Here is a 16,204-nt window from a genome sequence, read left to right on the forward strand (position 1 = left end):
ATTAATGACATGCATGTCAATCTTTCATGGCTCAACGTGGAAGAGAGATTGACTTCATCATTACTTGTTTTTGTAAGAGCTGAATGTACCGAGCTGTTTGTTTTTACTAGCACATAGCTCAGACACCCATGCATACCCCACAAGACATGCCACCAGAGGTCTCTTCATAGTCCCCAAGTCCAGAACAGACTATGGGAGACGCACAGTACTACATAGAGCCATGACTACATGGAACTGTATTCAACATCCTGTAGTGGAATCAGATTTAAAAAGCAGGTAAATATACACCTTATGGAACAATGGGGACTGTGAAGAGACACACACAAATGTACAGACCCATTCATACACACACGTTGTGATAATGTTGTATGGTGGTATTGAACAGTCTCTGTTGTGGATATGTGCTGGTTTAGGGATGTTGTATAATGTACTGTTATCTTTAGCTCTTTCAGTACAACCATAGTTCACTGTTATATGGAATGTGGATGCTTTGGTGTGTTTGGACCCCTAATACATACAAATACAAATTGTTTTTCTCTGATGTCGAATTTACTATTGCAACATTTTGATGGTGATTTATTTTATAATTCAAAACTGCTCTATAGGGTAGTTGCTGAGGGTTGACTTTTTCTGTTGCGTTTGCACTGCGAGAGATCAAGCCGACAACGCCGCTATCGTTGCACCACAGTATTTGTTGTCTATGTAAATTAGAATGACATTTTTCTGCTGTTAACGTTGATGGTGGCTGGCCCAGCGGCCACGACAGTTTGATATTTCAATTACGTTACGGAGTCTGGTTTTAAGGGAGTTTAGGCGACATCAAATTTTGTTCAAATTCAGCGGATCAATAAGGACACATGAAAATGTAAGTAACATTTTATCCTGAATCAAAAGAATGTCAACACATCATAGTGTATTGCAAAGGCCACATTTGAAAGGGCAACACAAGTACTTACTTGTAAAGGAATTTGTTTGTGTAATATTTTATATTGCAAGTTCAAGAGATAACTCTGGGAGAGGTTGTAGTGGCTGAGGCATGTGTGTTTGTCTAATTGATGAGTAGGAGTGTGGGTGGCAGCTTATCTGCTGACTGGCCACGTTATTTATTGAATTGGGTCCATCTCATGCCAACAATGAAGCCTCTGCCGCCCCCTCTCCCAACAGAACAATAGCAACACACACACCAAGCGGTAGAACCCTCTAGACTGGTCATGGTGCATTTGTAGCCTTTTTTATTTCTAATAGGTTGTTTACTGACTGCTCATTGTACTTCAGGCCAATGCAGCCCTCCATGGTGCTGCATCCACTACAATGTATTCAGTTAAAAGCAATGTGCCGAACAGGTATGCCAGTGGATCATTCTAGATATTAACAGGACATTTGTCCTTTTTTCCCCCCCAACTTGTCTTTCAGCCCGTGATGGGGAGTTATGTCTGAGCAGCAGTTGCCAAATGAGCTCATATTGCATGGCTAGCCATGTGCTCTGACATGCTTTCTGATTTTCATTTGTCAGATCACTTTAGGTACATAAATTACCAAGTATTAACTAAATGTACATGTTCTATTTTTAGAAAAAAAAAAGCAAACAAGATGGGATGGCATATGGCTGCAGAATGCTGTGGTAGCCATGCTGGTTAAGTGTGCCTTGAATTCTAAAGAGATCACTGACAGTATCACCAGCAAAGCACCATCACACCACCTCCTCCATGCTTCACGGTGGGAACCACACACTCGGAGGTCATCCGTTCACACATTCTGCATCTCACAAAGACATGGCGGTTGGAACCAAGAATCTCTCATTTGGACTTACCAGACCAAAGGATAGATTTCCACCAGTCTACTGTCCATTGCTTGTTTCTCTTGGCCCAAGCAAGTCTCTTCTTATTGGTGTCCTTTAGTAGTGGTTTCTTTGCAGCAATTCTACCATGAAGGCCTGATTCATATAGTCTCCTCTGAACAATTGATGCGTCTGTTACTTGAACTCTGAAGCATTTATTTGCACTGAAATGAGGCTGGTAACTCTAATGAACTTATCCCCTGCAGCAAAGGTAACTCTGGGTCTTCCTCATGAACCAGTTTAATCATAGCGCTTGATGGTTTTTGCGACGAGTGTCATAACCGGTGTCGGAGGATTCAATCTTAGGTTCGTCTGAGGGCATAGCGGGATTTCGTATAAGCGTTGGATGCTTATATGAAATCCCGCTATGCCCTCAGACGAACCATCACACAGGCAAAGCGTCAATACAGGACTAAGATTGAATCCTCCGACACCGGTTATGACACTCGTCGGATGTGGTAGGCCTTGCAAACGATTATGGACTAAAGGGAAACCCAGCCGCGAGCTGTCCAGTGACGCAAGCCTACCAGAGGAGCTAAATGCCTTTTATTATCGCATCGAGGCAAGCAACACTGAAGCATGCATGAGAGCACCAGCTGTTCCGGACGACTGTGTGATCATGCTCCTTGAAAGCGGCAGCTCTAGCCTTTAAATCGGTGCGGATGTTGCCTGTAAACCATGGCTTCTGGTTGGGATATGTACGCACGATCACTGTGGGGATGACGTTGGTATACTCCTCAATGCCATTGGATGAATCCTGGAACATATTCCAGTCTGTGCTAGCAAAACAGTCCTGTAACGTAGCATCCGCGTCATCTGACAACTTCCATATTGAGCGAGTCACAGGAATCAGAAGGATAGAATTATGGTCAGAAAGCCATACCACATCAGTTTTTCAAACAGCAGAAGATGATTTGATAATGTCAAAATCCACACTGAAGTCTAACAAAAACAGCCCCCACAATCGTTTATGATTTAGTTTTTTCAGCCAATCGGACATTTGTAAGTGCTCTCCTTGCCTATAAGGGTGCTGAATGTCTCTTGTCAATTTTTGTAAACTGTAAAATAGCATTGTATCTGGTCAAACACCATTTTTAAAAACTTTTGCTTCCCTCCAAGCCTGAGGGCACTATTTTCTAGAAGGCTTTAATTGAAGATATGGGAAATGGGATTGGAAATATCGTCCGCTATTATCCTCAGTAATTTTCCATTCAGGTTGTCAGACCCCAGTGGCATGTCATTGTTAATAAAAAATGTGTCTTTCACCTCTTCCACACTCACTTTACGGAATAATCGGAGGGCATGTTGTCCGGACCGCAGTCACTATGGGGTACCACAGGGTTCAATTCTCGGGCCGACTCTTTTCTCTGTATATATCAATGATTTCGCTCTTGCTGCGGGTAATTCCCTGATCCACCTCTACGCAGACGACACCATTCTGTATACTTCTGGCCCTTCCTTGGACACTGTGCTAACTAACCAAACAAGCTTCAATGCCATACAACACTCCTTCCATGGCCTCCAACTGCTCTTAAGACCTCCTTAAGGATCGGCCCCTTCAATTTTCATCTAAAATGACATACCCAAATCTAACTGCCTGAAGCAAGGATATGCATTTTCTTGGTACCATTTGAAAGGAAACACGTTGAAGTTTGTGGAAATGTGAAAAGAATGTAGGAGAATATAACACATTCGATCTGGTAAAAGATAATACAATAACTTTTTTTTTGTACCATTTTATGACAGCCCAGGTGCAATTTTGATATCAGTATATTTGCGAAATTTGAGACTGATTCAATGAACCATTGTATTTCTTTTCAAAATGTTGTATCAAGAGTGCCTAATTTGTTGAACTTTTCATGTTCAGAAAAAAAAATAAAAACATGTTTGGTGTTCACCAAAAGTCATGGGAGACTCCCCAAACATATGGAAGAAGGTACTCTGGTCAGATGAGACTAAAATTGAGTTTTTGGACATAAGGGAAAAGACTGTCTGGCGCAAACCCAACACCTCTCATCACCCTGAGTTAACCATTTTTAACAATGTTATTCATCGGCAGGGACTGGGAAACTGGTCAGAATTGAAAGAATGATGGGTGGAGCTAAATACAGGGAAATTCTTGAGGGGAAACCTGTTTCAGTCTTCCAGAGTTTTGAGACTGGGATGGAGGTTCACCTTCCAGCAGGACATTGACCCCAAGCATAGTGCTAAAGCAACATGCTAGTGGTTTAAGGGGAAATATTTAAATGTCCTGGAATGACCTAGTCAAAGCCAGACCTCAATCCAATTGAGAATCTGTGGTATGACTTAGATTACACTACACCAGTGGAACCCATCCAACTTGAAGGAGCTGGAGCTGTTTTGCCTTGAAGAATGGACAAAAATCCCAGTGACTAGATGTGCCAAGCTTGTAGAGACATACCCCAAGAGACTTGCAGCTGTAATAGCTGCAAAAAGTGTCTCGACAAAGTATTGACTTTGTGGGGGTGAGTAGTTACGCACGCTCAAGTTTTCAAATTTTATTTGTCTTATTTCTTGTTTGTTTCACAATAACTATTCAAATTATACAAACCCCCCAAAAATACATTTCAATTCCAGGTTGTAAGGCAACAAAATAGAAAAAATGCCAAGGGGGTGAATAGTTTCTCAAGCCACTGTATGTGAGAATGCTGTTCATTGACTACAGCTCAGCGTTCAACACCATAGTGCCCACAAAGCTCATCAGTAAGCTAAGAACCCTGGGACTAACGGACCACCCACTAGTAGTAAGGGTAGGCAACAACACATCTGCCACTCTGATCCTCAACACTGGGGCCCCTCAGAGGTGTATGCTTAGTCCCCTCCTGTACTCCCTGTTCACGCACGACTGCGTGGCCAAGTACGACTCCAACACCATCATTAAATTTGCTGACGACACAACAGTGATAGGCCTGATCACCGACAATGATGAGCCTTTAGGGAGGAGGTCAGAGAACTGGCAGTGTGTTGCCAGGACAACAACCTCTCCCTCAATGTGAGCAAGACAAAGGAGCTGATCGTGGACTACAGGAAAAGGAGGGCCAAACAGGCCCCCATTTACATCATCGGGGCTGAAGTGGAGCTGGTCGAGTTCCTTGGTGTCCACATCACCAACAAACTATCATGGTCCAAACACACAAAGACAGTTGTGAAGAGGGCACAACAACACATTTTCCTCCTCAGGAGACTGAAAATATTTGGCATGGGTCCCCAGATCCTCAAAAATCTTCACCATCGAGAGCATCCTGACCGATTGCCTCAATGCCTGGTATTGCAACTGCTCGGCATCCGACTGTAAGGCGCTACAGAGTGTAGTGCACCATAATTTGCAAATAAATTCATTAAAAATCCTACAATGTGATTTTTCTGGATTTTTTTTCCCCTCATTTTGTCTGTCATAGTTGAAGTGTACCTATGATGAAAATTTCAGGCCTCATTTTTTTAAGCTGGAGAACTTACACAATTGGTGGCTGACTAAATACTTTTGTGTGTGTGTGTGTGTGTGTGTGTGTGTTACCACACGGCACCGGATCGCCAAGTCTAGTTCCAAAAGGCTCCTTAACAGCTTCTACCACCAAGACATAAGACTGCTGAACAATTAATTAAATGGCCACCCGGGCTATTTACATTGACACCCCCCCCCCTTTGTTTTTACACTGCTGTTTATTATCTATGCATAGTCATTTGACCCCTACCTACATGGACAAATGACCTCGACTAACCTTTATACCCTTTGTTTTTACACTGCTGTTTATTATCTATGCATAGTCATTTTACCCCCCTACCTACATGGACAAATGACCTCGACTAACCTTTATACCCTTTGTTTTTACACTGCTGTTTATTATCTATGCATAGTCATTTGACCCACCTACCTACATGGACAAATGACCTCGACTAACCTTTATACCCTTTGTTTTTACACTGCTGTTTATTATCTATGCATAGTCATTTGACCCCTACCTACATGGACAAATGACCTCGACTAACCTTTATACCCTTTTTATATAGCCTCGTTATTTTATCGTTACTTTATTATAAAAATAAAAAAAACGTAACTATTTACTTTAAACATATATATTTACCCCTTTTTCTCCCCAATTTCGTGGTATCCAATTGGTAGTTAGGGTTGTCCCATCGCTGCAACTCCTGTACGGACTCGGAGGCGAAGGTTGAGAGCCGTACGTCCTCTGAAACACAACCCAGCCACGCCTCACTGCTTTTTGACACGATGCCCGCTTAACCCAAACAGAGAGGTTCTTGCTCTATTGTCATTAAAGATCCATGAGCACGTATTTCAAGAGTAAGGATGAGAACCCTGGTGTCCTGGCTTAAATTTCCAACTTGCCCCTCATCATGGCCATTTTTACATTTGAGTCATATAGCAGATGCTCTTTGCAACTTAGTTAGTGCATAATCATCCTCAGCTTCCAGTTTGGTCATTCAGCCCCTCTTTTCCCCCTGCAGATATTGCCTAAGTTGTTGCTATAAATGACAGTGTCAGTGTCATCGCATGGTCAAATATGCTTGAAACAAATACATGGTTGATTACTATTCATCCTTCTGTCTCTGTTCAGGCGATGAGTGATGGAGCCGGGTTCGGTGGTCCGTGCCGTGTTTGAGTTCCTGCCCAGCGTCTCTGAGGAACTGCCCCTCTTCACTGGCGACGTCATCGAGGTGCTCAACGTGGTGGATGAGTTCTGGTTGCTCGGAAACAAGGATGGAGTCACAGGTGCGGGTCAGGGTTTGAGATTAGAGGTCACAAATGATCTCTGCCCAGATTAAAGAATCACGTCACTGATCTCTCCTTTTCTCCTATGACTTATTGTCTCTTCTTCTTCCTCCTCTTTCTCATCAGTTGTTTTGCTCCATCTCCCTTTCCAGGCCAGTTTCCCAGCACTTTTGTGGAAGCAGTCACCATCCCCAGCACCAAACCAGAGGATAAACTGTATGTGTGTATCAATGACTTCAGTACTGCAAAGCCAGGGAGCCTACCCCTGCAGAGAGGTATGTGCAAGCACACACACACTTCTTTACTAGTACATAAATAGATGGTCACTTCAAAAAGGGGAGAAAAGGGTGCTCTCCAATTAATCAAAAGTTTGGGTATGTGGGTCTTATCATTATGCGAGCAAGAATTGTGCTCCTGAAAAATAATCCCCTCAGAAAGATGACAGAGGCGCACACAATGTGGAAGCAGATAGCTAGGCTAATTATAGCCATAGCGAGTCAATGGTTATGTGCTTGTAATGCTAACATTAGATGTATTGGCGCATGCAAACTACTTACTTGAGAAATACAGTGCCTTGCGAAAGTATTCGGCCCCCTTGAACTTTGCGACCTTTTGCCACATTTCAGGCTTCAAACATAAAGATATAAAACTGTATTTTTTTGTGAAGAATCAACAACAAGTGGGACACAATAATGAAGTGGAACGACATTTATTGGATATTTCAAACTTTTTTAACAAATCAAAAACTGAAAAATTGGGCGTGCAAAATTATTATTCAGCCCCCAGTGCAGCAAACTCTCTCCAGAAGTTCAGTGAGCATCTCTGAATGATCCAATGTTGACCTAAATGACTAATGATAAATACAATCCACCTGTGTGTAATCAAGTCTCCATATAAATGCACCTGCACTGTGATAGGCTCAGAGGTCCGTTAAAAGCGCAGAGAGCATCATGAAGAACAAGGAACACACCAGGCAGGTCCGAGATACTGTTGTGAAGAAGTTTAAAGCCGGATTTTGATACAAAAAGATTTCCCAAGCTTTAAACATCCCAAGGAGCACTGTGCAAGCGATAATATTGAAATGGAAGGAGTATCAGACCACTGCAAATCTACCAAGACCTGGCCGTCCCTCTAAACTTTCAGCTCATACAAGGAGAAGACTGATCAGAGATGCAGCCAAGAGGCCCATGATCACTCTGGATGAACTGCAGAGATCTACAGCTGAGGTGGGAGACTCTGTCCATAGGACAACAATCAGTCGTATATTGCACAAATCTGGCCTTTATGGAAGAGTGGCAAGAAGAAAGACATTTCTTAAAGATATCCATAAAAAGTGTTGTTTAAAGTTTGCCACAAGCCACCTGGGAGACACACCAAACATGTGGAAGAAGGTGCTCTGGTCAGATGAAACCAAAATTGAACTTTTTGGCAACAATGCAAAACGTTATGTTTGGCGTAAAAGCAACACAGCTGAACACACCATCCCCACTGTCAAACATGGTGGTGGCAGCATCATGGTTTGGGCCTGCTTTTCTTCAGCAGGGACAGGGAAGATGGTTAAAATTGATGGGAAGATGGATGGAGCCAAATACAGGACCATTCTGGAAGAAAACCTGATGGAGTCTGCAAAAGACCTGAGACTGGGACAGAGATTTGTCTTCCAACAAGACAATGATCCAAAACATAAAGCAAAATCTACAATGGAATGGTTCAAAAATAAACATATCCAGGTGATTGAATGGCCAAGTCAAAGTCCAGACCTGAATCCAATCGAGAATCTGTGGAAAAAACTGAAAACTGCTGTTCACAAATGCTCTCCATCCAACCTCACTGAGCTCGAGCTGTTTTGCAAGGAGGAATGGGAAAAATGTCAGTCTCTCGATGTGCAAAACTGACAGAGACATACCCCAAACGACTTACAGCTGTAATCGCAGCAAAAGGTGGCGCTACAAAGTATTAACTTAAGGGGGCTGAATAATTTTGCACGCCCAATTTTTCAGTTTTTGATTTGTTAAAAAAGTTTGAAATATCCAATAAATGTCGTTCCACTTCATGATTGTGTCCCACTTGTTGTTGATTCTTCACAAAAAAATACAGTTTTATATCTTTATGTTTGAAGCCTGAAATGTGGCAAAAGGTCGCAAAGTTCAAGGGGGCCGAATACTTTCGCAAGGCACTGTACATTCATTGAAAATGTTCTCCTCGAGCTCCATCTAGCTAGCTGCCAATTTTGTGTCTGGGGGGGGGGGTATGTTTACACCAGAGCACAAACGGATAAGGCTCTGGATGGGTTTCCTGCGTGTCCCATTTCTGCCAAATTTTGGAACCCAACCGATTCTAGTATTGTGTGCAGACGTGTCAGAACATTGTAAATGTCGGAGGCAACCCACATGAATGAGCTCAACTGAACCGCAGGATCTCATGTGAAAGGACAGGGATGCAGTATTATTGACAACCAGTGACCAGTCCGGAAAACAATTTCTGAATGCTGGTAGTTAACTTCTCTGGCGCAGGCTATCCGCTAGCGACCCACCTTGACAACATCCGGTGAAATTGCAGAGCGCCAAATTCAAAATACAGAAATGCTCATAATAAACATTCTTAGAAGATACAAGTGTTATACATCTGCTTAAAGACTAACTTTTTGTTAATCCAGCCGCTGTGTCAGATTTTAAAAATGCTTTAAGGCGAAAGCATACCATGGGATTATCTGAGGACAGCGCCCCGCTTATAAAAGCATACAAACATTTTCAAGCCAGGTAGAGGAGTCACGAAAGTCTGAAATAGCAATAAAATTAATCACTTACCTTTGATCTTCATCTGGTTGCAGTCACAAGAGTCCCTGTTACACAATAAATGTTTGTTTTGTTCGATAAAGTACCTCTTTATTTCCCAATAACTCTGTTTTGTTGGCACGTTTTGTTCAGTAATCCACTGGCTCAATGGTGGTCACAGCATGCAGACAAATACATCCTAATAGTAGCGGTAAAATTTGTCTCAACATGTCAAACGATGTTTATAACTAATCCTTAGGTTGTTTATTGTCTAAATAAACTATAATATTTCAACCGGACAATAGCGTATTCAATAGAAATAAAAAGAACGAAGGGCGCACAGTCGGTCACACGCTCAAACCAGCTCTGGTTCATTCTACAGTCCATTTACGAAATGGTCTCATTCCTCTTAATTTTTCAGAAAACAAGCCTGAAACAATGTCTAAAGACTGACGTCTAGTGGAAGCCATAGGAACTGCAATCTGGGTCCTAACCCATTACATACTGTATAGGCATTCCATTGAAAACTACACACATCAAAAATATCCCACTTCCTGGATGGATTTTCCTCAGGTTTTTGCCTGCCATATCAATTATGCTATACATACATACATACATACATACATACATACATTTTATTTTAACAGTTTTGGAAACTTTAGAATGTTTTCTATCTATTCTATTATATGCATATCCTAGCTTCTGGGCCTGAGTAACAGGCAGTTTACTTTGGGAACCCTTCTCATCCAGATGTTGAAATACTGCCCCCAAGCCATAACAAGTTAACTACTTCTGAGTCTGTAAACAAACTGAAAGGGTGCATCCTGCCACCTGGAGGGTGTTGTCTGAACAGGAATAAAGACAAGGTTGGTGATTTACTACCAGCTGAAGTTATGGAATATTTGTTCAGGAGTATAATTCATTGGCTAATTTCTTCTGATGATCTGGATATGATTGTGATCTTTCCTTAACCCTTAGTAAGTCCCATCCAGTTGACTACTTATAAATGGTGAAAGTACTCAATGGTGCTACAGATGCTGGTTCAATACCCGTGCCGGCCTCGACTGGGAGACCCATGAGATGACACTAGGTTTTTGGTTTCTCTCCCTCTAAAAACAGAAATAAAATATTCTAAATAACAAACTGGCTTTATTTACAAATTAGTAACAATGTCTCACCCCATGTTCAAAAATGGCCTTTTTCCTCACAAATTTTACTTATTTGAAAACTGAATGAACTCCAAAATATATATATATATTTTTTAAACAAAAATGTATTATTATTATTATTATTATTATTATTAATTTAGAATTATATAAAAGCCTGTTGGATATTCTCAGATATATTATTAACCCTGTTATTAGCAGGACAATATATATTGGTCGTGGCTCCCAAGTGGTGCACAATGGGATTGCCTTGCAGTTCTCCAGCTGTATCCACTGAAACAGCGGTGGCTGCAAAAGGTTCAATGCAAGGGGCGTTGGGATGGGCCCGCAGATTCGTGCACAGAAGACGGACCTAGCCCATGGGGAAGGGGGGTTGGAACCCCACCCCGCCCCATTTGGTAGAACAGAGCAACAATTTTTAAGGAGCATTTCACTAATCATGGCACTGACTGGGGAAACGTTCCTTCTGTTCTTAGTGCCAGTCTGCACGTTCAAACTAAAACAATGTAACTAATAACAGCGGGAAAAATGCCCCTTTTTAAATATGAATTGGGAGGGCAGATATTATTAAATATTAAGGCATTAGACCTCTCACTAAAGGTGTCACTCAAACGTTATACTTAAATCCGAACGAAAAATTATATGAAAAGCACACATTTGTATATCCCAAACTTCAAGGTAATTGGAAAGTTAGATACAAATTATTTGTGACATTGGGGTTACAATAAAGAATGTAAACAAGATGCTGTGTTTTTATTTACAGTAGTGATGGAGAGCTGGTGGCATTTTGAAAACAGATTTTCAAACACTTGTATCCTGATTAGCAGGACAATAGACTCTTCATATCCCGGCTAATGTAGGCGTGAACATCCCCCTACCTGCAAAAAATGACACTGTGACCAAAGAGAACAGACGAAATGGACATTGTTTTCATCAAGTCAGCTTCTTTCTATGGTGCTACCCGTTCCAGGGTTTGGACCGTAACCACAAGCTTCTTTCTATGGTGCTACCCGTTCCAGGGTTTGGACCGTAACCACAAGCTGCTTTCTATGGTGCTACCCGTTCCAGGGTTTGGACCGTAACCACAAGCTTCTTTCTATGGTGCTACCCGTTCCAGGGTTTGGACCGTAACCACAAGCTTCTTTCTATGGTGCTACCCGTTCCAGGGTTTGGACCGTAACCACAAGCTTCTTTCTATGGTGCTACCCGTTCCAGGGTTTGGACCATAACCACAAGAGGACTTGAAAAATTAGCCGGAGCTGAGAGGATCACCAAAACTAAAGGTAGTTTTATATTTATTTTTTTATTGCCTATCAATGTGTAGGTGTACTGTGTAATAAAATTGATAATTAAATAAATAAAAACATTAAAAATATCTTGTGTAATAAAAACATGAATGCTTTTTTTCCAGAGTTTACAAACATGCCTACAACCATCCATGGAGATCAGTGGACAAAGGGCTGGACAATGGGCCTCACCGAAAAAATGCATGGGTGTCAAGAAAGCGGTTAGTTTTGCTAGATTCTTAATGTGAACAAAGCATCTGTGTGTTGGAGTCACTTTCAATTCTTATTTGATCTACCGTTTCTATCATAGGCCACTGTAATCGATGGGGCTCAGGGCTGTACCATTCTGTCATATGATGAAGGTGCACATGGATCAGATTCAAACTTTGAAGATCGAGATTGAGTCATTGAAGGCAGACCAGCAGAAAGAGAAACAATATCGGAGGGCAGAGATACGGGTGACAGTTGATGCATTGGTCCAGAACCAGGCGGCATTGGCGGAGAGTCAGGCGGAGAATGATGCGTTGAAGAGGGCGATGAAAAGAGATGGAGTCACAATCCATACCCGTGCCGGTGTGTCAGGTACACCTGTGACCTCTGGAACTCCACCTCCGACAGGCGGAGTCAACATACCTGGCGGGTTCATCAAGTTGTCTGTTCACCCTGACATTTCCATTCCTCTTCTGACAACAGAACTTGATCAACTGCTCACCAGGCACAGCAATGGCCGTCTGGACCATCATACTGTTCTGCTATAGCCTAATAAACAAATGCAGGGGGGCTTATATCTTCAAAATGCTTTATTATCCAAATGTCATAGCATGTACTGTATTTCATCATCAGCATCTTTCTGCTTTCGTTAATAAAATAATGATAAATACATTCTAAATGCCGATTTTTTTATTTATTTAGTTATGGATCCATAATGAATTACTAAGGGAAAAAATATCACTGAATTGCAGAAATATTGGAACAAAATTGTCTAATGAAGTTAAACATTGTTGCTTACTGGAAAATACTTATTGTATAGTGTCATTATGGCTATTAGCAGGGCTATATTTTGGCATTTTGGGCGGCGCACAATTGGCCCAGCGTTTCTCTCCCTCTAAAAACAAAAATATATTATTTTGGCCTTTATTCAGATTACATTTGTGCTCTTTGTTTTAAAAAACAAACAAAATAATCTCAAATATCGTTATATATTATCAAATTAATGACCGTCATATAGCCTCGGCACCAATGTAATGCTGAGTGACACTCATTCATGGCCTTGGATCAAAATAAATAAATAAGTACCAACATTCTTTCTGATAGGGTTTAATAAAGACATTTTTTATTTATCTTGACCTGGACACCATGTACAGTATTATAATAGCCCATTATGGACTATTAGGACAATATACCTTTACCAACACCTCTCTGTATTTTGATACTTCGTGGATGGGGGCTCCCGCAGTGCAAAACACATTGCTACAGATGCAGGTTCGATACCCGTGCCGGCTGCCCACGAGGTGGCTTTTGGTTTTAATTTAGAATCCTCCAATCCTCTATGTAATTATTGGCGGAGTGTCACGTCATATTTTTCGATATACTGTAGCCTTACGTAGGCGACATGAGTCTCACTAGTGTTGAGTAATGTGCTGTTAAACCTCTTAAACCCCCCCCCTACTTTTTTCAATTTCCGCCTGAAGACATACCCAAATCTATCTGCCTGTAGCTCTGGCACAGAAGCAAGGATATGCATATTCTTGGTACCATTTGAAAGAAAACACTCTGAAGTTTGTGTAAATGTGAATTGAATGTAGGAGAATATAACACAATAGATATGGTTTAGATAATACAATTAAAAAAAACATGTTTTTTTCTTTTTATTGTTGTATCTTTAAAATGAACAAGATAAAACAAACATTCGGGTAGGATGATGGGGCCAATTTCAGTGAAAAATATAAGAGGGCAACAGTACTTGTGCAAAGTTTCAGAATGATAACTTACAAAATGAGTGTGCTACATGACATTTATCATGAAGTCACCCAGGTGTCCCACACAAGTAGCCCAAATGTACCCAAGTGGCCAAATTGGTGAAGGTATACATTTTGAAACAAATAACTATATACAAAATGCCAAAATGGTATTCTAACACCCCCCCCCCCCCCCAAAAAAAAAAAAAATATGGAAAGAAAAATATGAAGAAAAAAATATATACATTTATAAAATAACATGGGTAACTATTTACACACTTTCAATATTTGGAAGACCCTCAGTCCTCTATCAAATCAAATGTATTTATATAGCCCTTCATACATCAGCTAATATCTCAAAGTGCTGTACAGAAACCCAGCCTAAAACCCCAAACAGCAAGCAATGCAGGTGTAGAAGCACGGTGGCTAGGAAAAACTCCCGAGAAAGGCCAAAACCTAGGAAGAAACCTAGAGAGGAACCAGGCTAAGAGGGGTGGCCAGTCCTCTTCTGGCTGTGCCGGGTGGAGATTATAACAGAACATGGCCGAGATTTTCAAACGTTCATAGATGACCAGCAGGGTCAAATAATAATAATCACAGTAGTTGTAGAGGATGCAACAGGACAGCACCTCAAGCGTAAATATGAACAGTTTAGGGTTCCATAGCCGCAGGCAGAACAGTTGAAACTGGAACAGCAGCAAGGCCAGGTGGACTGGGGACAGCAAGGAGTCATCATGCCAGGTAGTCCTGGCTCAGGTCCTCCAAGAGAGAGAAAGAGTGAATTAGAGAGAGCATACTTCAATTCACACAGGACACCGGATAAGACAGAAGAAGTACTCCAGATATAACAAACTGACCCTAGCCCCTGACACATAAACTACTGCAGCCTAAATACTGGAGGCTGAGACAGGAGGGGTCAGGAGACACTGTGGCCCCATCCGATGAGACCCTCAGACAGGGCCAAACAGGAAGGATATAACATCACCCACTTTGCCAAACCTCTACACAATATTGTGCTGCTGAGGTATAATAAACAGATATAAATATAAGTACAGGGAACATAAGGTTGAATATATTATTATAGACCTGCTACATCTACTGTCTCGTTTATATTATGACATTTCAGCTAGATCTACGGTCTCTATTATATTATGACATTTCAGCTAGATCTACGGTCTCTTATATTACAACAGACCAGCTGTATCTACTGTCTCCATTTCACTTTGGCCATTGTTGTGGGCCTGCCCTCCCCTCAACAGCCTCAAATAGGCTATTTCATGTGGGTTGGGGTGGGGCGGCAGACACATTTCATCACTTTTCAATACATCATTTCATTACATTACATTTTTATATATTGCTTCTAAAATGTAAAATCACAAATAATATTCTATATTATTAATTTCAAACAACGGCATTAGCATGAGAAGAACTTACCAGTCCAAAACGGTGACATTGTTCCTCTTCTGCAGGCACGTTACAGATTATACACAGTGGCTACAACGGTGTCCTCTCCGTTCAAAATATATTCCTCCACTTGGGAATCGCTAAATGAATCTTCCTACAACAATCTTTGTCTCACTTTTCTGATCAATTTATTATAAAATTGTGTGTACATCTGTATATCTAGACTTAGATTTAGCTTTCCCTGACTTACTCGCCATACTGATTGATATATAAACAGCTGAATCTGCGCGTTTACCAAAACAACGCTTTGCGTAAAATGCGTAGCTCCTTCCGGAATAAAACTTCAATAGCGAATGATTCTCTTTACGCTGGAGTTTACGACATGGGTTGGTCTTCCAACACACAACCATTGCATATTGCCACTTACCTCAACTCATTGGCTATCTACCCAGCTAGTTTTCAAGACGATCAGTGGTCATTGGGTTAAAATATAGTCATATCATTGGTGCACAGTGATGTCATTACTTGTTGTCTTCAAATCGTTTCTTTCAATCAATAATTGAAATGACCCATCAGGTTTGGTTGTGTTACAAACAAACCAGTTGATTGAAATTAAACCAAACATGACTAGAAAAGTCACGTTCTGTGAGGGTTATTTACCTGGAATGTGTCGTTGAAAATGGAATGAGACAGAATTCACGACACAAGCCGTTCACAAAATGTTTTGTGTTAGGCTATAAAAACGGATTTTATCAAACAAAAGATCATTCATTGTGTAACAATGAGCATTGGGATTGCAAACAGACGAAGATCGTCAAAGGTAAACGATGTATTTTAATGCCGTTTGTGATTTTGTTACGCCTGTGCTGGTTGAATTTTTTTTTTATGGGGCTCTATAAAAATGGGGCTCTAGATAATCGCATCGTATTCTTTCGCAGTAAATCCTTTTTTAAATCTGACAATGCAGTTGGATTAGCATGATTCTAGGCTTTCGATACATGTGAGACACTTGTATTTTCATGAATGTTT

General features: G+C 41.1%; 1 protein-coding gene and 1 long non-coding RNA gene across 2 annotated transcripts in view; both read left to right on the forward strand.

The window, feature by feature from the left end:
• Positions 1-16,204, forward strand: part of dnmbp (dynamin binding protein) — a 119,717-nt gene that overhangs the window by 21,559 nt on the left and 81,954 nt on the right. The window contains exons 2-3 of the mRNA XM_021575455.3: positions 6,433-6,587; positions 6,740-6,862. Coding sequence (XP_021431130.3) covers positions 6,443-6,587; positions 6,740-6,862 — 268 coding nt within the window. The 5' untranslated portion in view covers positions 6,433-6,442. The remainder of the gene's footprint in view (positions 1-6,432; positions 6,588-6,739; positions 6,863-16,204) is intronic.
• Positions 11,693-12,695, forward strand: LOC110498820 (uncharacterized). Its single transcript, XR_002469872.3, has 3 exons — positions 11,693-11,810; positions 11,939-12,034; positions 12,124-12,695. It is a non-coding gene; the product is annotated as an uncharacterized LOC110498820 (long non-coding RNA).

This window comes from Oncorhynchus mykiss, chromosome 20 (genome assembly GCF_057628025.1).
Source record: "Oncorhynchus mykiss isolate SJ-2025 chromosome 20, ASM5762802v1, whole genome shotgun sequence".
NCBI lineage: Eukaryota > Metazoa > Chordata > Actinopteri > Salmoniformes > Salmonidae > Oncorhynchus > Oncorhynchus mykiss.